Genomic DNA, 25,768 nt, shown 5'->3' on the forward strand with positions numbered 1-25,768 from the left:
TTTCCTAAAACAATTCTAAATCTTTATTTTCCTAACAAGAGTGAAAAGAAACAAAAAAGGCAACATCGAAATGAAAATGTTTATACACAAACTCACGACAACTGCGTGTCTGCAATATCAATACCAGTAATAATAATAATAATAATAATAATATAGTCATTATAACCCAGGGACCAAATAAAATGTGGATAAAGTGAGTCACAGTCAAGATTTTATACACTGGGGAGTTTCTGAAGAGGGAGGGAGCGAGAGATGGGGGTATCGACAGGACCAGAGGAATAAAAAAGTGCAGAGGAATAAAGAAGGAAAATCTCAGGTTTGGAGAAATCTCATTTTAGTCAAATGGGCGAAAGAGAATGAGGTGAAAGAGAATGAGAGAGAAAGAAAGAAGGAAAGAAAGAAAAAGAAGAACTATTTTGGGAAAGTAGCACCAAAAACACAAAATGCCTGTTTTCACACTTCCCAAAATGTTCTTTTAAATTTTTTTTTTTTATCATTTTGAATTCAAGATGTCTCCTCCTCTTCTTTGACAGCCTCTATAAACACGAGACTCCAGGCGAAAAACAAAAATACACATTACATCCTCACGTCCCGCGCCGCCATCCCGCCAGCTGTGTGTGTTTGTTTGTTTGTGTGTCCGCATGTGTGTGTGTGTGTGTGTGTGTGTGTGTGTGTGTGTGTACACAATACGTCCTGCAGATCCCCGATAACAACAAATACAAACGGGAGCTGGTGGCGTATCTCCTCCGAGCGCTCTTCTCAGAAACATCAGTGTTAGAACAACAGCTTGGGACGCTCAACAGTACACAGCGCTCCGATAGACTGACCTTAGGGGCATTAATCCCCCACTAATCCTCCCCTAATAGAGGCAGAGGCAGGCAGGCGAGGCTGCGGCTGCGGCCTGCTCACCCAGTAGGGGGCCCACAGAATGAAGTGGAGTGGAGAGGAAAGGAGAGGAGAGGAGAGGAGAGGAGAGATGAGACATGGTGGAGTGTGTTTGGATCACTGACTGGCAGGCCGGGGGATAAACCAGGGGAGTGTCTATGCAGGAGTTTGTGGATAAAAAAAAAAACAAACATTTAAAACAAAACTTAAATACAGATATATGTGTGTGTGTGCGTGTTTATCATGAGTGTAGTAGCTTAAGAAGTGGAAACGGAGAAGTGTGTGTCCTGCGTTAAATCCTCTTGGTGGTGTCGTGTAAGTGTCACGGCCCAGGGGAACTCTTCTGTTCTCCTCTCATGTCGCCTGCTGGGGGCGCCACCGCTCTCAGAACAGCCCTCAGAGCACAACACTCATCACAACGTCTGAGAGAAGAGAGCGAGAGAGAGAGAGAGAGAGAGAGAGCGAGAAAGTGGGCAGGGGAGAGTGATGAGGGAGAGGAAGAGACAAAAATGAAGTATTTATTTAATATTAAGTAACCCATCAGCATGTTATGTGTCACCTAGTGAGACCTTCTGACCATCATCTAAAAGAGAAGAGGTGGATGGTGATGAAGGTGTGTGTGTCTCACCTCTGAGTGTAGGTGGATGGATGTGTGGTTAAGCGGGCGCGTCTTCTTCGTCTCGGACAGGCCGTTCTCTCCCCGCTGGCTCTTCCTCTTCCTCTTGTCCTTCATCTTCCCACTGCGACCTGAATTCCTCTGCTCCTGGAGCTCAATCTGACACACACACACACACACACACACACACACACACACACACACACACACACACACACACACACACACACACACACACACAGTTATTAAGAAGTTAAGTACATGTCCTTATTCTCCTAAATGTAACAAAAATCACATGGCAGTTCACGAAGGACTGAAGGGCCGTGTGTGTGTGTGTGTGTGTGTGTGTGTGTGTGCGCGCGCTCACCAGCAGGAGTGCGTGTAGTTCCTGGCGAGGGGGTTTGCTGGCAGCCTGTAGGACCGTGTTGATGGTGTGTGTTTGGTCCAGGGTGACCTCCAGCAGGTCCCCCTCTAGCCGAAGCCCCTCCAGCTGGGTACGGGTGACGGCCGAGAGCTCGATCACAGGACCCTCCAGATGGGCCAACACCGGGATCAGAGACTCCACACCTAAACACACACACACACAGTTCAAGTTCACCTCATTTAACAGATGCAACAGTACACAACGGTCATAACGTTAATTTTGCGTGGGTTAATTTTGCTTCCAGAATGTAATTGTTGTATCACTTCCAACAATGGCCTCCTTGATAAGGCACCAACAGCCGATCCAGGAACAATGTCGCAGTGGCAAGGACAAACTGCATGTGGATAGGCTTAAACCTTCATATAGACTGCATGTGGATAGGCTTAAACCTTCAGCAGCAGGGGATTCATTGTTTTTCCCTCAGATGGTTTTACTCCACAGTGAAGTGCAACCAAAGTAATTAATTCAGTATGAGGTCGCCGTGAACTTTCTGCAGTAAACACCATGTGAACCACAAGAAGGAAACGACGTTCACCGCCAATTCACAGACTAATATAGTCCATGCCTTTAAGCAGCTGTTTCCAATAGGAACGATTTGTCATCTGTAACCTCTGCCTGCTAGAGTTCATGTCTTTGGTGTTTTGGCATCTGGGGGTATGACATTTCATCTGTGTGCTTATTGCGTAATAAAAACTAGCATCAAAGAAAAAAAGAGCCCTCAGAAAGTCTGGGTTAGCTAACAGACAGACGGACAGACATAGCCTGTTCAGAGCATGTCGAACCACAAGAGCGAGCATCACTGATGTATGATCTTACCTGTGATTTTATGCGATAAAGCCTTCTTCTTAATGCCGTTCTCACAGCCATTCTGCATGAAAATAAACACACACCATCCATTATCCCTCTCCAACTGGAAACACAGGACTGCAGGGCTTACAGGAAGTCTCAAATGGCATTGCCACACTGGTTCTCAACCAGTGGGTCTTTGAGATTTTGAGGAACCCGGTGCATTTTCATACAGGCTCACAAAATAGTATTTCTAAATAAACCAATACAATGCCTTCTTAATTAAAGACTTATTTACATGGTGATGGGGGCATTGTTTATATTTTGCTAGTTTTAATGAAACACCGTCAGGCAGCACACTAATATTCACATGTAGCACCAGTACATGTGCAATGACGTTTGACTACCGCATGAGACACCTCCCCCTCTTCTGAGCCATTTTAATAATATCACCAATTATTATACAAGTTGGTGTGCCTTGATGTTCTGGTTGGATCTTTGATGAGCCTAAAAAGGTTGTAAACCTCAGACCTTATATCACGGCAAAAAACCCTACCGTCTTTATTTCCGATAATTTAATCTTCTAATTATTATTCCTCCCACCTCCTTTTTTCCCCACCTCCTCTCTCCTGAGCCAACATGCACCTCCTTCTTACCCTCTTGCTGGCCTTCTTGGGCGAGTTCTCCGTGAGGTCAATCACTGCTTCCTCCCCGTCCCCTCCCTCAGAGTCCGACAGCACGATCACATCGTTCCCTTTCTTGACCCCGACCTCTCCCTCCTCTTCCTGCTGCTGCTCCTTCTCGCCCTCCTTCTCTCCCTCGCCCTGTCTGTGCTCCTCCCTGAGTTCCTGCAGCCTCTGCAGCGCCCCCTGCAGCTCCGGGGTCTCCAGCGCCCGCTTGGCTCGGCCCTGCCAGGTGATGGCGCGCTCAGTCAGGCACTGGAGCGCCTCGCCCTCGGGCAGCCTCACCGGAAGCTTCTGCAGCGCCACCAGCAGCGCCAGGATGATTTCCAGGCGCGGGCGACGCGAGCGCTGGCACCGCGGGCACAGGAAGCGTGTGTCCCATTCCCACCAGCAGAGGGGGCTCTGAGCAGCGGCTGGAAGCGACAGTGGCGAGGGGAACGCCACGCAACCGCCGTGGAACCAGTCTTTGCACAGGTGGCAACGGTGCAGAGGGGGGCGGGCCGGGGAGCCACACATGCACACCGATTGGTTGAGGGATGAGTTAGTCACGCCATTGCTGTCTCCGCCTCCCCCCCGACTGTCGCCATTCTGATGCCGCTGGAGAGAATTGTCAGAGGAGGAAGGAGGCGTGTCTTGAGTGTCCATGGTCTCACTGCTCCTCCTCCTCTCCCTCTTCTCATTGGCTGTTTTGTCCAGGCCAGGCTTGGCCAGGTTGAGTTCCTGTAACCGTAACAACGACTCCTTCTCCTGTCGTTCGCCCTCTTTGAAAGCTTGAACCTGAAAGAGTGTAACACAGTTTCAACTTCAGGTCTGGAGATATTCACTGCATTAACCCGTCACTAGTTTTAACATTGTTTGACCGGTCATTCTAAAGCCTATCATTTAAAAAAAAATATATATACTGTATATTCTTAAGTGCTCAGAGGTTGAGGGACAATGAAACAGGAAGAAGGCGCTGATGTTACAGGAAGTGAGACTCACGATGGCTCCGGGGTCTCGGAGGTCCTGCGCCGTGAGGCCGAGTACGTCAGCGTCTCTGTCGGAGTGCTCAGCGCCCGCACCCTTCTGCTTCCTCTTCTCCACACATGGACACAACACCTGAAACACAGGGACACACACACACACACACACACACACACACAACAAAGGAAAACTATAAATGTCATGTCTGTGATAACAGCGTGTGTCTGAGTGTAAATGTCGTATTTGTAGACGGGAGAGTTATCACAAGTATGACGTCAAAATTGGCGGGACTGTCGCCCACATGGCCTAAACCTTGCTAGTTAAAGCATTCTTAAGGTTCTGTTCCACAAAAATGTTGCAGTTACGGCTGAAAAATCACATCTGCTGTCCGCATTTTAACCAGGGTGCTTCATTTTTTCCCCCGAACCCTCCCAAAAAAAGAATTCCCAAATGTAACAGAAAGTGTCTCCTAGATTCCTCTCCCTCTCCACACCACCCTCAGCTTCTCCAGGAGGCCCTCTCCTCCCCGTCGCCTCTCACGACACCACCCTCAGCTGCTCCAGTAGGCCCTCTACCCCTCCCTGTAGTTTTATATATTATATTTAAATATATATATATATTTTTTTCTTTTCTCCTGGCCTCCTCCACACCTCCAGTAAGCTGTGTTGGCTGCTCTTCTTCAGGAAGGTCTTGCTGGCCTTGTCCCTCCAGGAGTGGGCGGCGGCCGTCTGCAGCTCCAGCTGCCTCAGCTCCTGCATGTGCACGGGCAGGTCCCGGCCAATCGCCACCAGCCCCTCCAGATCATCCAGACACGGGTAGTGCTCCCCGTTCTACAGGGAGGCAGAATAGAGAGAGAGGGTGATAGAGAGAGGGAGAGAGAGAGGAAGAGAGAGAGAGAGAGAGGGTGAGAGATATAGAGGATGAGATAGAGAGGTGAAAGGGAAGGGAGGAGGAGTAGATGGAAAAGAAGAAGAGATGGAGGGAATGAAAGAGAAGAGAAAAAGGAGAGGAAGTGTGTTTATTTCATGAATCTTCACTGGAAAACTGAATACCAAAATAGGATTACATTAATTTGAGGTCATCTGGTAGACAGGCACACAGTTAGAGCCATGTGTTTGCTACACCTCAGAAGGAGAGATACTTGACATACACACACACACAAACAAAGACTTAAGGCCAGTTAACACCATGAAAAGGCACACCTTTCACCTTCTGCAATGATGTATAATCTTATTTATAAAGCATTTGCAGGGAACCAATGGCTTTGGAGATGTTTCTCATACCAGGATCTTATCCTCTGCCCTGTTCACGTCACCGTGTGCTACAGTGTGCCAGGCTGAGCTAAAGCCATTGGAGTTTGCCCCGGCTAGGCTAGGCCAAAGGCATTGGAGTGTGCCCACGCCAGGCTAAAGCCATTGGAGTGTGCCCCAGCAAGAGGACCTAATGTCCTTACCTGGGAGGGGGGAGGGGTCACAGATGGTTCACAGATGGTGATTAAGAACACCCTCGTCACTCCAAGGGAACTTAATACTGTGTGTGAGTGTGTGGGTGTCCATGTGCGTATAAGTATCTGTACGTGTGTATGTGAGTGTGTGTGTGCCTACCTGTATCTCCTCCAGGTCGGTGACCCAGGCCTTGGCTCTGCTCAGGCAGCCCTGTAGGGACAGGATGTTGGGCAGCTGCACAGGGATGAGCTGGGCCTCATTCACTATTGCTTCCAGCGTGGAGAGAGGGTGCTTCTGCCTGCAGAGGAGAGAAAAGGGAGATTAATAAACTAACAAAAACATTCATTGTGGTGAGCCTAAATAAAAAAAACAGATAATGTAAAAGAAGTACTTAAATGAATAAATAAAATGCAGCTTAAGTAACAGAAGTTATTCAAAATGATGCAAATTCAAGTACATCAGCTTGACACCAAATCTTACTGTGCAGACACAATAGATGACGGAGGGAGAGAGAGAAAGAGAGAGAGAGAGAGAGAGAAATGACAGAGTGACTTATGGTTATGGCCTACAGGCAGAGAGGAGGTAGTCAGTCACGATCAGACTCAATCAGACACGACTGTAAGTTAGAGATGCTCGTTTTAAGCGCTTTTTCATGGGTCAATGCATGTTATTTTCATCCCAGTCAGGAAGAGAGAAGTTCACAGCTTAGAGGAAGTGAGTTTGCAGTGTTGCGTCTACTCCAGCATAGCAACTCCACTGAGCATTAACACAATCAGGCCTGATTGAGCAAGAGAAGAGAAGAGAAGCAGTGTGCACAACACACCCTTTGCAACCCAGAGATTACTGTCTGAGGACACGGTGTGGGAAAGACAAGGGCGTCCAGCAGAGTTTTATGTCAGCACAGATCAGATCAAATCAAATCAATCTTTATTTATATCGCGCATTGCATACCAAGAGGTATCACTAGGGGGAGCCTGTTTTACTGGCTTAGTCTTGTAGCGCGGAGGAGCTAGCATATGATCAGGTTTAGGACTTGGTAGGAGAGTATGCATATTTGTGTGTGAGGATGATTGTGCTCGTCTGCTCATGTATGTCTCATACGCTAAGTGTTTTTGAGTGAGTGAGTGAGTGAATGTTGAAGTGGGTGCTCATAGGAGTGTACTTAAAGAAAATTCTCTTCATACCACTGTTAAGTGATGGGTGTGGTTTATGCATGGTGTGTGACTAAAGATTCTCTACTGTTATGCACCCAGCCATCTACTCCCTCTTTTCCTAGCCGCGTGTGTGTGTGTGTGTGTGTGTGTGTGTGTGTGTCCCTCTCCACCCACCTGTGCTCGAGGCATATCTGAGCCTTCTCCTCCCAGCGCTCGGCGATGGTGAGCAGCTCCTGCAGCTCCGCCATGGCCGACTCCACCTGGGCGCTCTGAGGTACGTTACACCCGGCCTCCATCAGGGCCCGCAGCACCTCCAGCGACACCTCCCCCTCCCCGCCCTGGGGTCCCAGCGTGCGCCGCACCTCCCCCAGCCAGCGGCCCTGCTCCTGCAGGCCCCGCAGCAGTGCGCAGGCCGGGGGCTCCGCCGGCAGAGACGCCCCCTCCTCCAGCAGCGCCCGCAGCTCCTCAGCCGCCGGAGGGGGGTCCTGGCTCCACTCTCCCCCACCACTGCTCACCAGAGCCTGGGCTCGCTTCTCAAACGCCTCCACAGTCCGCAGGACCACCTGTAGAGACGGGGGGGGGGGGGGGGGAGGAGAGTTGGGGGTTGTGTGTTAGACAGACAAAACGTTGGATGGTTTGAAACTTCCAGTAGTAGCAGTTTACAAAATAGTTTGCGGGTCCACCAGGCAATTGGGAATATAAAATAACTAGCGCAGATAGCCTCGGTTGGCCCAATAGTGGAGTCACGGCTGTCCTAATATCCGCTTGTTCCCCGAGCCATTTATCCACCCCTGTGATTTAGGGACCTCACCTGCACCTCCTCCAGCTGACTCATGGCGCAGGGGACGATCTGCATCCTCTCCACCAGGCTCCTCAGCTCCTGAAGAGTCATTCGACTGACACACACACACACACACACACACACACACACACACACACACACAAACACACACACGTTATTTTTTTGTGTTTTACACCTAAAGTGCTTAGTTAAGATAAGGTTTCTTTTTCCTGTGCGTAAGTTTGAAAGATATGCTGTGTCCCTGTGGCCTTGTGCATTTTGGTGAATACACAAATTCCTTTTTCTAATGAGGAACATGAGAAACATATAAACAGGACCATGGGGACCTCCCTTAGGCAGACATGAGCCACAATGTAACAAACTTTCCTGACCGAAGCAGAAGCAGGAAAAGCCTGCTGACATACACAATGGACAATATGGGGTGGAGCATCTGATGACAACAATTGGAAGACAAGGATGTATGCAGTGTATTGTGAACCCATCCCACCCCCCCCCCACCCAAAACAAGTTTGGTCATACGTCTGTTAATAATAATAATGGGACTGTATGTGTGACATGTCTGTTTGTGCATCTGTTTGTGACCGACCGGGGTTCTGTCTGGGGTTCTGTGCTTGCTGCGTGTGTGTGTGTGTGTGTGTGTATTACCTGCTCCGTGTCTTGGTCAGGAACTCAGTGCTAGCGGTCTGGCACTCTTGCACTGTGCGCAACACCGTGTTGAGTCTCTGGAGCAGCTCGTTACCCGGAAACTTCCGCTCAGCTGCCTCCTCTTTCAACGCCTCCAGGTCCTTAACACCTGCAACGAAACCACATACCATGGAACTTCAGAACTACAGGGCTACAAGAGGACTACAATATCTAAACCAGATACACCAGATCATCAGAAGGCCAAGAATGTCAGAATCACATTCCTAGACGTCAGTCATATAATATCAGATGGCTATCCAAAATCACCCATCACACCACAAGCTAATAGTAATAACAATAATAATAATAATAATAATAAAGCTAACAGTCAGACTCTGAGGACCTCACCTATCCTACTGCCCTCTTCCTGCTCCAACGCCTCCTTCACCCGATTGGCCCACGAGTCGAAGGACTCCGCCCTCACCTTCAGCTTGTGCAGCATGGCCAACAGCTCGTCCAGAGTATACCTATACCTGAGGGAGGGAGAGGAGACGACAGAGAGAGGGACACATGAGTTTATATGTGAAGACTGAAAAGAGCAAAAGGAAAGAAACTCCAACATTAATATCCCTCCAGCTTTGTGAGGACCGTACAAACTTCTCCCTTTCACTTTGAAAAAGCCTGCCTTACACGACTATGTCAAACTGACCGCGCTCAAAACAAAATACCGCGATCACGCTCTGATTGCGGTCAACCTGAGGCTGTGTTTACCCAAAATTGAGCAGAGAATTCAACAGCTGGGCAGAACAACGCAGGCTCATGTTTCACATTTCACACACAGACTTAACATAAATGTAAACTTAGCAGGAAACGTAATAATTATTATTAAGGTAGCATCCAAGTACAAAAGCACAGTTTGGGGGGGAAGGTTTGAGAACCCCAGCTCTAAACACAGCCCAGACACAAGGACAACCCGCCAGGTGTGTTACCTGAGGTAGAGTTTGTCAGAGGGGCAGGAGCACAGGTCCTCTGTGTGGTAGAGGCAGACGAGGCTCTCTGGGCAGTTGGAGCAGGCCAGGGCGGAAAGGAAGCAGGTGGTCTTGCACTTATCACACTGGCGCTCGTCATCCGGCAGCAGCTCAAAGGCCTCCCGCTCAGCCTCCGTGATGCCCTTACACACACACACACCAAAGACAGGGAAACAAACGGTCACATTCACACACTTTTTAGCAACCCTATTTTTCCATGTTTATTTTATGCCCCCTCTCTATTTTCTCAAAATGATCAATTTTTCCCACATTTATGTCCATCTACCTTGGTCCTTAGTACCTAGCTCTCTCTAGCTCTCTCTAGCTCTCTCTAGCTCTCTCTAGCTCTCTCTCATTCTCTCTCTCATTCCCTCTCTCCCATTCCCTCTCTCCCATTCCCTCTCTCCCATTCCCTCTCTCCCATTCCCTCTCTACCATTCCCTCTCTCTCTCTCTCTCTCTCACCTGTTCCAGTAGGCCCTTGCGTAGTTTCCTCTCCTCTTGGACGATGCTGAACATCTCTCGGTGGGTAGCAGCTGCCAGGTTGAGGTCCAGCTTCTCGGGGCAGGCGGCCATCTTGCAGGTGAGCTCCTCATGTGAGAAGACGCAGTAGCGGCAAAGACGCCTATAGTGCTCGATACAGGAGCGTCCCGCAGGTAGCTGGACAACACACACACACACAAGAAATGATTAGTCGAGTCAAGTACCTTTATTATGACAGCCCTACAGTTTTTTTCTTCCTTCATAGGTTTTTTTTTTTTTCAATAATTGTTGGTCAGCAATATCATAAACTTGGAATTCTCCAATCCAAGGCTGATCCGGATTAGTAGGTTTGTGTCCGTAGTTGTGCTTTTTCTGTGTTGCTAGCACCCTCTAAGTCCCTCCGCCCCTGGCTAGCACCCTCTAACTCATTACGACTCACGTGTGGCGTGTTGCCCCTCGTAAACAATGTTCAAAATACAAATCTACCACTTCCCTAGTATCTTATGACGTGACAGTGATGTAGGGTGTCAAATTTGGTGAAGTTTGAACTACCACATTCTCTGGATGCACACCAAATTCCATGGGTGCTGCAACTGGCATTTCAATAATCTCAAGAACCACTTCAGCTACATTTCAATATCTCAACAACCCCCTCAGCTACATTTTTGGTATGCTTATTATACCTGGTTAAGTTTGCTCACATCTCTTAATGCTCACTTCGGCTCGTAAAACAAAATGGTCTCTAACGGCCAATCAAAATTCAGCAGCCAATACATGTCTGTGTGAAAAGCCAATCTTTAAATCAGGATTCTTTTTAAACTGGGCCATATTATCCTATCGTTTTGAGTTGTGCCAAAGAACCTTCCAGTCAAGGTAAATAAAAACAATAAACAAACAATTATAATTCGCTCTCTACTTTCTTAAAATAAAAACAGCACTTTGTGCTAACTGTACTCTATTAAAAGAGACTGGTTTAGCTTCTCAGTCTCCTTCTCAGTAGACTCACCCAGTCGGCAGTGCAGAAGTTGACGGCTTCAGCAAAGTTATATCCCTGATTGAAGCCACTGTGGTAGGCCCTGGGGAATGTTATCACAAACTCTCCTGCACACTGGTTGGTGCGTACCACCTGTCAATCAAATACAATATACCAATTATCAACCACAAAAAGGTTAAGAAAATGAGCATGTGTCGTGTGTGAATGAGAAAGTGTGTACATGTATAAGTGTGTGTGAGGGAGTGAGAGACAGAGTGTGTAAAATATGCACGCATGTATTGTGTGGATGTGTGTTTGCTGTGTGGTATGTGTGCGTGGCTGTGCGTGTATGTGTGCGTGGCTGTGCGTGAATGTGTGCGTGGCTGTGCGTGAATGTGTGAACTGGTACTTTGTTGGCCATGAATGAAGACATACATTCATTACTGTAAGTGTAAATATGTGTGTGTGTGTGTGTGTGTGTGTGTGTGTGTATGTATGTATGTACTCCCTTACCGGTACACCGTGGGACATGAGGATGTTGGGGTTCATGATGGTGACAAGCTGGTGCAACAGGTCGGGCTGGTACTCAAACAGCTCGGGGGTCAGCTTCTTCATCACCGCCTCCAATTGCTCTGCAGCAAATGACGGCACACCGTACCACGTCTTTGGTTCGCCCCTAGCACACACACACACACACACACAGCTCAGTAAACCCACCCCTGCTTCACACACTCTACATATAAGCACATGGTTGATAATGTGTGGGGATGAGTATGTGTGTATGGCTGAACATGTGCATGTAGATGGAAGAACTTGATGTGAAGTGTGTATGTGTGCAAGTGGACAGAACTGGGTTAGTGGTGTGTGTGTGTGTGTGTGTATGTTTTAATACCAGTGCAGGTAGTTGATGGAGTAGCTCCAGTGATCCTCAATGTGCCAGCAGAACGCAGAGAACACCATGCCCACGTAGAGCCAGGGCACCTTCATGCCCGAGATGTCAGCATTGATGTGGCACAGAACGGACTGATCCAGAACGGGCATCACATTCAGGTTCCAGCCACTGCGTGCATACTCCTAAACACACACACACACACACACACACACACACACACACACACACACACACACACACACAACATTCTTGAGTCTAGTAAGAAGGAGGTGAATGTTCCGGAATCCCCGCCCGTACAGAGCACTCTGGAGATGTTGTCAGAAAGAGTAGATCATTCTAGAATGTTCGAAGCCACTGAGGGCACACACACCTCCTCCTCTGCCGTGAGGTTTCTCTTGCCGTTGTTGACGGGGAAGCCGCTGCCAAACTCCTTGGAGTGGATGTCTGCGCCGTACTCCACCGTCACGTCCTCTTCTATGCTGCTCACGAGACGCCAGAACTCCTTCTCCACCAGCTCCGTGGGCACCATCTACACTCACACACACACACAAATATGAAAATGTGTTCACTATACAGCAATGTTCCATTACCTTCCACCCAACACACGGTTCACACCAAAAGGTTTGAGATACTTTTTATGACACTTGATCTGTTCACAGAAAATCACACATTTCCCTCATATGTACCGCTTGGCACAAACATGATATATTAAATGTTCATCTATCTAAAGTCTTTAAAGTGTCTGTTTGCCATATGTCCTCAATATATCAGGCAGGATGAGGCTTGATCTTAAGGGTTGATCTAAGCAGTGGGGTTGTGTGCGGTCTCGTGTCTTGATGCTGTCTGTGAGTGTATGGGAGGGGTTTGCTTTAATGCTCACATGTACTGGCATGTTGAAGTAGTCCGCTTTGAAGGTGTCCGCCATCTCGCCGAAGCTCTGCAGCGTATATTCCCGCGTCGCCTGCTCGAAGCCAAAGGCCTCCGATGGCGGCCGCTTACACTCCTGAGCAGACAGAGAAAACACACATTAATTAAAAGCGGAGAAAAAAACTGTTTAAGAGCAGCTTCTCTAAATGTCATCTGCCCCCCCCTCCCCCTACTCTATCAAAGCTGAAAGGCTGCATAAAGGGGCCGACCATAAACAATCCACACACAAACATGAAGCAAGCTCCATCTCTCACACACACACACACACACACACACACACACACACACATCAAAGAGACCACAGGCTCACGTCTCATCACCTCAGAAACTAATTTACTCGCAGCTCTGTACCGCGGAGGCTTGACGCCGTGTGTGTGTGTGTGTGTCGGCACTAACCCAACACTGGTACACTCCCAAATGTAACCAGATGAAACTGTGTGTGTGTGTAGAATTTAATCCACAGTGAGCACAAGCCATAAGAAAAAGTTGGCTCAGGAAGTACAAGTCAACCACTTAAACCAACTATCGCCTAGCAACCAAAGCCCATACATATGACCCTTCTGTAGTAACAGTATGCTCCTAGTCTAATGGGCACCTCATGGTGCTGGTTACATCAGGAGAGAAGTGTGTCTCACCTCGGCCACACACTTAGGACATCGCCAGTTGCCCTTGGGTGGGTCTGTGATGGGGGGCAGGAGGCAGAAAGTGTGGTAGTTGTCGTCGCAACCGTCACACAGCAACAGTTTCTCATCATCGTCGCCGCGTCCACACATCCGACACACAAACGAGTCCACCTGAGGGGAGGAGCAAGAGAAGGAGTGAGAGAGGCAGAGAGAGAGAGAGAGAGAGAGAGCGCGTGGCAGAGAGAGAGCGTGGCAGAGAGAGAGAGAGAGAGAGGGCGAGAGAGAGAGGCAGAGAGAGAGTGGCAGAGAGAGAGAGAGAGGCAGAGAGAGAGTGGCAGAGAGAGAGAATACATTTTGTTTAAAGATTTTCTATGTTTTGTTTTGACCTGCATAGGTGAGTATTGAGTGAGCTGAGTGAGCTGATGTGTGGTATTTGTGATCAGACCCACCCCCTTTGCCACACTCACAAACTGTGGGTTGTTGAGGTTGCGCCTGAGCCTCATGGTCATCTTGGTGCAGGGTTCGTCTCCACCAGCCTCCTCCTCCTGCTCCTCCTTCAGGCTCTTGTCCACGTCCGCCTCCTCCCGCTTCACCTCCTCTTTAACAGTGAGGCTGGGGGGAGGCGCTGGGACTTTGGGATCCCCCTCGGTGACTTTCGTCTCGCCGGACTCCTCCTTAATTGTCGCCCCACCATCACGCACGGTGACCGTCTGAGGCAGCTCGTCTGAGGCAGGGGACAGGTTTGACAGAGGATCGATTAAAACAGGTTCTAGAGTTTTAATGTGTTACCTACCGATTTAAGCATGTTTAAGGTTTCATTCGTTCATTAGTTTACAGCAACACTCAACTTTAATTACAGCTCCAAAGAGAAAAACAACCATAACCTAGTGGCCAAATTATCACTTCCAAGCTTCTGTTGCAACACACACAGATGGAGACAGGTGTCCACAAACAGACGCTCGCACACAGAAAGAGACACAGACAGACAGAGAGAGATTGACAGACAGACACACACACACAGACAGACAGAGACACACAGATACACACAGTCACACAGTTAGTCCCATGTACCTTTCTTGCGGGCGTTCTTGTCTCGGGGAACAATGCCCAGCCCCAGCATCTTGGGTCCGGCTCCGTAGATCTGCAGCTTCTTCAGCTCCGGGTTCTTCTCAATGTCCTCCTCAGTGGGTTCCGGCTGGAACAACACAGATCCCACGCTCAGGAACGGCAGGTGGAGGAGGGGCCAGTACCCACTCAACACCTGACACCTACACCTACACCCACACTCAACACCTGACACCTACACCTACACCCACACTCAACACCTTCCTCCTACACCCACACTCAACACCTGCCACCTACACCTAACCTACACCCACATTCAACACCTTCCTCCTACACCCACACTCCAAACTGGCCAACGCTGAAAGGTCTTAACATCTCCTTTAACTGCACTCAAGGTACTGAAGTCCGATGCACTGAGTCTAAATGACGTATTATCTTATGTGGGTCAAAACCAGTCTTTCAGTTTGCATAATCTGTGCTTATGGGCACATCATTACATTCTTGTTGGTTTGATTTGTGTGAAGTGGCTGCTCTTCGCTCCTCCCTTATACATGTGGTAGGTTCTGACAGTTCTAATAGTTCCTGGTACCTCTGTAGACTTCTGGCCCTAAAGTTCCTCCACAGGGATGCACTCAAACAGAAGGGAACCATAGTTGCTCACAGACAAAAGCATCTAAAGCGATACGTGACTTAACACAGCAGCGGAGGAACAAACAGGGGTTAGAGGAAACACAGACCAGCCCAGGAAGCAGCCCGCCCACACACACACACACACACACACACACACACACACACACACTCCACTCTCATACAAATATACATGCGCATTCCCCACGCTCTCTGAAATTCACTCATAGACACTCTTCTTCACTCCTAGAAATGCGTACACACTCGTACTTCTTCCCTCCTACAAGCGCGCACACACACACTCTTCTTCACACACACACACGCGCGCACACACACACACACACACGCACACACACACACGCACGCGCACACACACACACACCATGAGGAAGCTGCGGCGTAAATATGAGTGCTGTTTAAGTTAGGACAAGCAAAGGCTGAAACCATTAGCTAGTCAAAGAGGACGGTGGGTTATGAGTAGGGTGAGGGGGAGAGAGAGTGTGTGTGTGTGTGTGTGTCCAAACACGGCAGACAGACACAGATGTTATGAGGGACAGAGGGCCAGACTGCATTATCACTGGCCAGTCACCACACAGCACAAGGTGAATGGAGCCATTATGGCGCACCAAACAATGGACAGACAAACAGGAAGTATGGGGTGCGGTGGTTAGATCACGTCAGAGCAGACGGGAGAGGAGAGGAGAGAGCCACAGCTACAAGCCACACCGTGAAAGTTGGATTAGTTCAAAGAGAGAGAGAAAGAAAGAAAGAAAGAAAGAAAGAAAGAAGCGACAGAGAGAATGAGAAAAAGAGAGACACAGCCAGAGGTAGAGAAAAAAAAACCATAACAGTGATGACTCCAGAGGAGGAAAAAAAATCTCATAGACGAGAGGTTGAAACAGGTAAAGAAAGATGACAGACAGAGATATGGAAAGAAAGAGAGGGGGGTTGAGAGACATGAAGAGAGGGGAAATAAGAGAGAGAGAGAAAGAAAGAAAGAAAGAAAGAGATAGAGAGAGAGAGAGAGAGAGAGAGAGAGGCAGTACCGAGGAGATGTGTTGAGAGCCTGTGGTGGGAAGGTGGGGGTTCAGATCTTCCGCACCCTGCATGGGGAGACAACAACAGCAACAATGGACTGAGAGAAAGAAGAAGAGAGATATGGAAAGAGTGGACGAGAGAGCAAGGGAAGGAGGGATGGTGGGAGAAAAAATAAAAGGGTTCTCTACAAAGAGATGGGTTCAGGGATAGAGACAAAACTGGAGTAGAACAAAGGTGTGTATGTGTGATGACAACGACAAAGGAAACCTCAATTTCATAAACATTTCTCACTTAAGGGGAAAAATGGAAGTTAGAGAGCACATTTACATTTAAAACCCACACAAGGACATGAGCGATCACAAGAGGTAGCATGGTACACAGGAAGTAGACCAACAATAGTGAGCTTCCTTTGAGGTTTAATTTCCATTATTAGGGACAAGCTGATTGATAACTATTGATCAATTGATTAATGTTAGTGCTTGATTGAATTTATTAAATCGATCACAAACACATTTAACACCCTGGACCCTAGGAAGAATAGTCTCCACTATGGTGTAGACTAATGGGGATCCTTAATAAATATAAACATAAAAAAAAAACACAGATTTATATGGGATTTGTTTTTCTAAGAGAGGGAGGATTGTGGTCCATCTTAGGGGTCAAAAGGTCATTGGGTATCTGTTTAAGAGCCAGACTACACCTCTGCGCTCTTCATTCCGGGACATTCTGTGCGCAACGGCATGTACACCTATTGCTCTAGTTAGTCCACACCTTCATGGGACAGATGGCAGACATACTGAAGACCCATATCCACAGGCGATCAACAAAGATTTAAAATCCACACAGGCCTCTTTTTCACTAGTATGGCTCTTACACACGGGAAAGATATTCTGCCATTGAATCCATTTCGCGTATCTGACACAAGCTAATGGTGGTGGCTTAAGTAATGACATTCAAGGGAAGCTTAGGGGCCTTAATGTCAACAGTGAGATGGTGGAGACGGAAGACAACTATGGATTCCTGCATGAGGGGTACGGCTGGGATGGAACACGGATGTGGGGGTGAAGAACTAGAGAGGGCTTAAAGATGTTTAAATAATAGAAGAACATGGAGTGTGTTTGTGTAATGTTTTTGCTGTTTTTGGATTCTGAATTTATAAACAGTGTTAAATGCTCACTTAATTTCCCTTAAAATATCAGTAGACAAAATGACTGTAAGAGTGTGTGTGTGTGTGTGTGTGTGTGTGTGTGTGTGTGTATGTGTGTAGGAATACTTAAAGGCAAGTAACGAGAGAAAGCAGAAGGGAGATAGAGATTGAAAAGGAGAGGGCAGAAGAAACAGGAACAGATGCACAGGACACATATTTTGAGAGAATGGCAGCACACAGACAGCAAAGCATGCTGGGACGTTTATGGAGTGCATCATCACAGCAGGCGGATGAGAAGCGTCAGCCAATCATACGGCCAGCATAGGGGCGAGGGGAGGAGTCATGGATCCAGAGGAAGCATACCCATGCTTTCATATGTACTGTTACTGCTGTAGGGGTTGTTATGGTGTGAGACAAAATACCTAAACCAATGGTTTGTACTCATTTATACATTTAAAACTCTATAGCTAATAAAGTTTTAGAGGGTTTTATTAATCGATTTAGACACACCTACATCGCAAAAATGGTATACTCTCTAGAAGATGACCTAATGTTTCACTCTGATATTAATTTTAGATTTAATTTTAGTTACGATGTTAGATTTTATTGTCATTCCATCAGTCACATCTTGAAGAAAACTACAACTCAACAATACTTCTTTTGATACATTAAAGCTCATCATTTCACGTGCAAAAAAACTAATTTGTGAAGATTCGCTTAAGAGGTATGTTCAAACAGTATTCCGTGCCCATAGCGACGGAACATGTCACTCACCTCTGGATGCAGCCGATTGGCCCGTCGCCCGTAGCTGCTCATCTTGGAGGGCTGGACGGACTGGCGCAGGGGGATGGAGTGGGGCTTGTACTCCCTGTCCACCTCCTCGCTGTCAAGCGGCCGTGCCTTCGTCGTCTGAGGGGAGGAAGAGAAGGATAGAGCATGAGTGAGGGATAAGACGATGTATTTCATAAAACTGCTTTTTTTATTTGAGGTCATCTTGACACACTCGGATACATTTCTTTAAATACCCCCAACCAATCATGTTTCCTTCACACACACACGATGGTGTGTTTGATTACCAAAGATGATGTTACATTAATTTCCTCATAATGATCTTAATAAAAAAATTAAAAAAAAGAGGTTCTCTAAGACTCAAAGATGTTAAGATTTCTGCATGGTTGTTGAAGGTAAACCTTTGAGGAGTCCGTCTGAAGTTCCTGACTATTAACCACGGTTTATCCATTGATTATATAAACTTTCTGCAGCCCCGTGGTTAATACTCGGGTACAGCCTAAACACGGATATGAATTTTTCATTACATTACCCCATCCATTACACCACACACTGATTGCCTACATGACAGAACTTATGCTAGGTCACACTGACATGGGACATGGACATCGCCATATGCTACCCATAAACTGATAGAGAAAACATTAACAAGGTTTTCATAGACAGGATTATTTATATATATTATCGGCCTGTCTGGAGACAGATTTAAGACCGTGTTCTTGTCCAAAGACAGCAACAAGATGACGCAATGTTAAAAAAAAAAAAAAAAAAACATGCCAAATACACAAATAGTGAATTCAATACATGGGCTTGTTTCATAAAATACTGTCATGAGGTCAACATGTCGTGCAGCTATCAAACCAATCAACCAGGTCATGTCCGCTTACATATCATAGCCCAATTCAGCTGCATGGCGCCACTCCCAAAATGACAACATTTGAACACACAACTCTGAATGTGTGCCACAGACAGCTGCACTTTAGATGTTTGTACACAAAATAGGTTGCCAATGATGGATCATGCTGATGACAGTAATGCTAAATTATGCATGTACACTAAGTGTATGTAACAACCCTTCCCAACACGCCACTCTCACTGCATGCAGTGTGTGTAACAAAACTGATTTATCAAAGTTCAAATGGATATTCCATTGTAAATATCGTGTTACTGTTATGTACTGTCAAGTAAACAATGTCAATGTCAGAAAAGACAGAGTCGGAGAGAAGGAAGGGAGAGAGAGAGAGAGGCGTTACCGGTACGCTGGTGCCAGATTGGAACATCTCGAAGGGGTAAACGATCCTCTCGTAGTGGGACCTTAGGAGGGAGCCGATGTTCTTGCCTGGGGGGTACCACAACTTCTGGGCCACCCGGGCCCAGCGCCGTTCCTTACTGACCAGCTCAAAGCCCCCCTCTTCCGTAACAATCTGCAAGGCACAAACACACATGACTCACTTAAATCAATAGCAAGAGCAAGGTTCCAGACCATCAGTCCTGCATAAAGACTCCGACAACAAGCAGGAGTCTGGGTAATGTAGTTCAAACTATGTGCTATACATGTACACATCCTATTTCTCGTTATTCATGTGTTCACTTGGAGCAGACTGTACCTTCGAAAGGCTGTAGAGGTCCAGGATGCGTCTCTCTATGTTGGGAATCTTGAGAGAGGATCCCTGGATCTCCCAGAACTTGGCGATCCGGTCCAAATAGTTGAGCTTTACTCGTGTTTCAGCCTAGGGACAGGCAAGATAAGGAGGAACCCATCAGACATGTGCATTCACGCACACACACACACGCACACAAACAAGCTCCCACATACTGACACACACACACACACACACACACACACACTGGAAGGCATCCTTCATCAGTCTTACTGCTAGAACAGGTTCACTAAAGAACATGCGCAGTGCTCAGGGTGTTCCATCTGATCAGGATTGTGGTTAGAACAACGGCCTCTAGCCTTAGCTAGTCTCATTCCTTCCAACTGGTTTGCATTACCATATAACACTTTACATTAGGACTGGGACAATAACAATTTACAGCATGGGAAAGATCAGAAGTACGGAAACATTTTTACAAAGATGATGAGAAAACACACACACACACACACAAAATAAAAAACGAGACAGACCTCTAGCTCATTGAGCCTCTGTATCCGCGGTGTGAAGCGAAAGCTGTCCACCTCAACAGCAAATGGAGGCTGCCAGTCCTGAGACACAAATGATGACCGTGAGGAGAAGATACATAAAGCGATTCAAGGATGCAATAATTTCTCATGTATTAATACACTAGACATTTACAATAAGTTTATCTTTTTTTAGAGTTGTTTTGTATCAACATTTATACCTCACAGACCTACTATGTAGGTCTTTCTTTAAAATGTACTGCACCATGTATCTCTATCAACCATGTTCATCCAGATAATGATGACACTGATAAATGGAGGCTACACAGGGGAGAAAACAACACAAAGGAGAACAGATGAACGAGGAAAGAGGACTGTCTGAGCTTACAGCAGGGGGCCTTATCTTGCAAATTCCGGACTTCTCTGCGATTGGACGGATCTTGGCGATGTATCCCAGCGGATCTGTGAACTCTTCCCACGACGGCTCGAACACCGGGCACTCTGGCGGCGGCACAAACTCCTCGGCCTCCATCGCCCTGGCAACAGAGACACCACACACAGCATTTTCAAACTGGGAATATTGTGCCTTCAGCCTCGCCATTCTGTGTAAAAGTTATGGAGGCGGAATAGTGGGGGTCATTGTTGTTCCCCTTCTGAGCCAGCAGAGGAGGTAGTTGCAGAGCCGGCATGGCGGAACAGGGGTGTGATGCAGCCTAGCAGCTGACCAAATGAAGCAAGACTACTGCATTGTCAGAACACACACATGATTTGATGAGATCGTGACATGATAAGCATTAAAGCAGCAATAAGGAGTTCTGTTCCAAAACTAGCACACTAACTACCTAAAAGGCATGTAAAAACCTTAAAAACACCACCAACAGCCCAGCTGACATTGATAGAAGCTTGCCAACACACTAACTGGTGTATCTTGGCAGTATAGCTGGCAATGTCATACTGTGAAAGCTTTTCTTCCAGTTTTGCCTGGAGTTCCAGCCAGGAAACACAGACCAACATAGTGCATATCCTGGATGGCTAGTGCGAAAGACACAGGTGCTATCTGTCTTTCGCATGACTATATGCTATCAAAAGGAATTTCAGGATGGGGCCAAAACTAGTTGCCTATAAAACCATACCTCAGAAAGTGTCAAATTGTTTTTAGTGTAGTAATAGTGTTCATTAAAGTTGGTGTGCATCATGCACAACATGTAAAGAGTCTGAACAGCCGACACGAAGTTCACCCGCCACTATTTTTGAGAGTAACGGGAAGGCTAGTTTATTTCCAACACGTATGTAACAAAGCATTAGAGAAAACTCGGAATTTCAGAACACCCAATATAATTCCCAGCTCCGACTTTAACACGGTTGAACCAACTGTAAGAGGTGTCATTATATTGATAACAATGTAAAATTGATTAAATGTAGATGCTTTACTGAAACTACTGTTTTATCTGAGATTTTGAATCTAAGCTCCATCTTCAAGTGGTGTTCTAGTGCAATTGTCGGAGTTGGAAATATCCATGTTCCGAGTGGTCTCGAATCCAGCATTGCAGGTCAAGTTACACGCCATGTTAAACATCACGACTCTGGTTCCTGAACTTCGGCATGCTATATAAAAGGACACACTGGGCGGCATTACACCTCCTCTGCTTGATTAGGTGTAAACAAGCGAAGGCGGCATAATGAGGGGTTATTCTTAACGGCATTATTGCTCCAGGGATCAGTTAAAAGTTGAGAATCCTGACATCCCACTACGGCTGTTTAGTTTCGACCAAATCAGGCCCCAATCTTTCAGCTCGTGCAAAAAAAAGCTCTGAAGAAAGAAAGAGAAACCAATCCAGATCAAAAAGTCAACTTAAAACTAAATTCTTGTCCGTTTTTTTTAATGAGGGACATAGCCATGAGCAGAAAGCGGTATCATTAAGGACTAGCGTACTACTATGCCCACAAGAGTGCTTCTCCGCTTTAGGGAGGAGAGCCCCACTTAATCACACACACAGACCCAACAAATGGTAATCCCCTAAATGAATTCCTCTCTGTCAGACTTTAGTTGCCCAACTAGTTCAAATGAAGGGGGAAAATATGAAGTAAAACAACATATTTATAAATAAAAAAAATTATGCTGATACTATATAGAGTGCACAGGCCCAGAGGGGAAGAAGAGAAAAAGCTGCATCTTCAGAAAGGAGAAGACATGGGCATATATTGTACTGATAAAACTACTGTACGAGGAGGCTATACGAAATCAGGCATCAGAGGTCCCATGTCTCTACTGAAAGTATCCTAAAGTGGATTCTGAACCCAAATGCTAATCTCAAGTGGTCAACTCACTGTTCACTGTGAACTGACATCAATTTAGTTTAGATTTACGCAATTCTAATGTGATTTAACAGGGACCTAACAAACAGGAAGCAACTCAGATCACAGCTGACTATGAAACGGAACAGGATGTGACCTGTTCCAGGTCTACTTTAACTACTTTCCAAACTAAGCTGGGATTGATTAGTAAAATATAGCACCAGTGGTGATATCGTGACCTAATACACTACATTTACACAGCAACTTCTAACACTGTCTTGCAGAAATATTAAAGACATCCACTGTATTTTCCGGACTACTCGGAATTTGCCTCCATGTAACATTACCCCAAACTCCATTGGACAACTGACGACTGTTTTTCTAGCAAGGGTAGATGGACATTGAGGCCTAGGACCTAGAGCTTGGTGATAAAACAAAGCCTTCAACGTCAACTGTCGACATTTCAACCTTAATGGCAAATAAACAATAGCTACAGCCCATAACAAACAATGGAACACCCATGAATGTTTACTGGAACAGAGAAGAAAGACTAACATGGACAGCAAACATGTCTGACAAGTCTATGTCAGGCCAAGAACTGTAATAAAAACTTCTAGCCAAGCTGATCACATTATCATCAAACACATCACCATGACAGTGAAAAGGTCAGAAAAAAACGTTTAAATTCATGGCAAAGACTTCCAACTCAAATACCTCTTCCAAACCTTGATTACACAAAGTGGGGGAGGGGCAAGGAAACATTGTCCATTCTCTGATAGAGGCATAGAACCGCAAATCACTCCACATAGATATACAAATAAAAGAATGATTAAATAATGAATCAAACCTGGTAGGTAAGCCTACCACTAACGTTATTTCTTTTCCTGAAGCCCTGTCAGAAGATGTGTGCACATCCCAAGAGATTAGACAACACCGACTGGATGAAAAGCGACCATAAAAAACAGAAGTAGCAACCAAGCACACAAGTTCAGTATAGCATTTTTTTTTATATAACCTAACAGATTACTATACAAAAATAACTTACAATCGTAGTCGTTCCAGGGGGCAAAACACCAACGTTTCTACTTTGTTAAAAGGACGAAAGATCTAAAACAAGGCCTAAGCTGCCAAGCGGATATTCTCCCTCGGGCCCGACGCCCGAATGTATCGAAGGAAGGCCTCACATAAACACAAGGAACGCCATGCATTTCACCGTTAAACTAAACATTTATCGCGTCCACAAACGCGTTATTCAATTGTAAACAATATCTTACTGAACGCATTCAAATAAAGCAAATGAAAGCAATAGAGTTAGCTAACGTTACTCAGCTACGTTAGGTTAGGAGATGGGCATTTTTGTAGCCCATAAAAAAAACCCGGATGGTAGGCTAGCCTTATGCAGGTCAGGGTACCTAGCTGCACGTACACAAGTTCTGAATAATAGTGAGCTAGCTAGCTATGTACAGATTGTAGCATGTGCAATGCTTCTGATGCTAATGTGAATATTTAGCTTTAACATTATAGCAGGCTAATCATTAAGGAGTTATTCGACACCTGTGTGTCCAAGCATGCTTGAAAAAAAAATCCACTGTCAACACCAACGTTAGTTGGCTAACATTGACTGAATGGCTATCTCACGTTACACTTGGTTCAACAATGGGTCAGCAACGTTACGAGAAAAAGTAACGTTAATGTTAAATGGTTCAAAAGCTAGTCCTATCTAACTAAGTTATGAACTGACATGTATACCTCGTAGGTTAGTTGACCACCTAGCTAACTGACTATATTACCTTGATATTCACACTTACCAAATTAGCCAACCTTAATTACGGGCCTAGCTGAGTTTAAACTCCTTGTCTAGCCATACCCTGGCTGTCAGACTTGAGTCCAGTCTATTTAAATGTTAGCTAACATTAGCTACTTGTAGCTAGCTAGCAAAAGAAGGGATACCGTTAAATTATAGCAACGTTACTTTAAAAAGGCTAATTTAACCAATGTTGCCTAGGTACTGTTAAAGCTGCTCAACACTAATTATCACCAAAATGATGGCATATGCTCACGCTTGCAACTATGCAATACAGCACTCTGGTGAAGAGAGATTATGTAGCTGGTGTTCTTTAACTCTTCCCAAGGTTTTCCAAGCAGGTAACAGTCGTTATCTTTGGCAATGGAGAACTGGTTAGTTTGCCAGCTAACAACCTAGCTAGGTGTTATTGTTTATACACTCAACGCTAGCTGGTTAACGTTACCACAGTCTCAATGTTTCTTCCAATTAACCTAACTTAGTCAGGGACAGGTTTACACAAATAAATAACACATTAGCTAACGTATCACTCCCCACAAGTCCCAGCATCTTGTTTTGCTTGTTAACTTAGATCACAAGCTAACTAATGTTAGCCCTGTATGCTGAGTTTATCACACGTTGAGCTGGCTATCCCAGTTAGCTAATGCTCAGTTACCCCAAGTTAACCAATGGTGGCGTGTGTTATGTTGTCTTACATGTTGTAAAATAGTTGGTGCTTCGTCGAGATACTTCTTCAGAAACGGCAATTGTTGCTTCCGAGTTAATAATGAACAAATATGATAAAATATGACTTGGCCGGTCGGTGTCTTGAATGGTCACAGGGTCTATTGTTCGGCACTGGGTCACTCTCTGGGTGGCTGCAGTTCTACGGCCTCCTCTTTTCAGCCCATCCCAGCGATCGCAGTCTCTGTCTATTCAAAGTGTAGAGTCGTTGATAAGATCCTTTTTTAGGTACACTCCAGTTGTAAAGGGTCAATAGATGAAATGTTTAATTTCATAAATCACATATCACACCATAAAGTTATCAGAGGTTCAGGTAGCTTGTTAGCCGCCGTTCATCCTGTCTGTGCTACACGCCATCTTAGTTTCATCACTGCCTTAGCACAACCCCTACACCACAGATCATCGTTTGGAAAAGCAAAGGCTTGACTATATTGGAGCACATACAATCATCCCTCCTCTTTGATAGTTCGCATAGGCTGCTCATTTTATCAGCAGAGATGCTTCAGTGGAAAATATATGGGCAAATACATCAATCATTTATAAAGAAATAAAAAACTGAAAGTTATCTGCATGACAGCAATGGATAAAATGCACCAGTACCATCATTTCACATTTGTTTCAATACATAACACTGAATGTTATCGACTCTGACGCGGATTAATAGTTGTTGTGGTTCTGCAAGAAGTAGGTCCAGTCACTGGAATTTGCGCAGAAGTGGTCTTTGAAGGCTGGTCTAATTTTAGATACAGTCGAATGTAGGCTATAATTTCTCTGTTTGTTTTATGTAGATGACTTGGTCCAACCAACTTGTTGTCCTTTTTGGCAAATGACCAAATTCACCCTGAACA

General features: G+C 46.0%; 1 protein-coding gene across 3 annotated transcripts; it reads right to left on the minus strand.

The window, feature by feature from the left end:
* kdm5c (lysine demethylase 5C) lies at positions 1–25,249 on the minus strand. 3 transcript variants are annotated; one of them, XM_080833237.1, is made up of 29 exons: positions 24,893–25,249; positions 20,487–20,634; positions 20,105–20,182; positions 19,581–19,703; positions 19,227–19,397; positions 17,959–18,093; positions 16,046–16,102; positions 14,379–14,502; positions 13,775–14,031; positions 13,320–13,478; positions 12,638–12,760; positions 12,128–12,286; positions 11,758–11,939; positions 11,379–11,541; positions 10,899–11,018; positions 9,875–10,069; positions 9,372–9,553; positions 8,791–8,915; positions 8,404–8,551; positions 7,768–7,852; positions 7,131–7,519; positions 5,962–6,100; positions 5,008–5,187; positions 4,376–4,492; positions 3,368–4,171; positions 2,742–2,793; positions 1,869–2,068; positions 1,514–1,660; positions 1–1,307 (listed from the first exon to the last, which is right to left on the minus strand). In XM_080833237.1, coding segments are annotated over exons 1-29 (4,773 nt in total). In that variant the 5' UTR covers positions 24,895–25,249; the 3' UTR covers positions 1–1,298. The 3 variants fall into 3 exon arrangements, with proteins under 3 accessions (XP_080689363.1, XP_080689362.1, XP_080689364.1); XM_080833236.1 differs by having other exon boundaries at positions 13,757–14,031; XM_080833238.1 differs by lacking the exon at positions 16,046–16,102 and having other exon boundaries at positions 13,757–14,031.
* Between the last annotated feature and the right edge of the window lie 519 nt (positions 25,250–25,768).

The sequence above is a fragment of the Sprattus sprattus genome (assembly GCF_963457725.1).
Source record: "Sprattus sprattus genome assembly, chromosome: 2".
Classification (NCBI taxonomy): domain Eukaryota; kingdom Metazoa; phylum Chordata; class Actinopteri; order Clupeiformes; family Clupeidae; genus Sprattus; species Sprattus sprattus.

Coding starts and splice junctions, on each gene's coding strand:
- kdm5c (XM_080833236.1), bottom strand. Junction 12,287..12,637: donor ACTTCAACATGCCAGTACAT/GTGAGCATTAAA, acceptor GTGTGAGTGTAG/ATGGTGCCCACGGAGCTGGT. Junction 11,940..12,127: donor ACCTCACGGCAGAGGAGGAG/GTGTGTGTGCCC, acceptor GTGTGTGTTTAG/GAGTATGCACGCAGTGGCTG.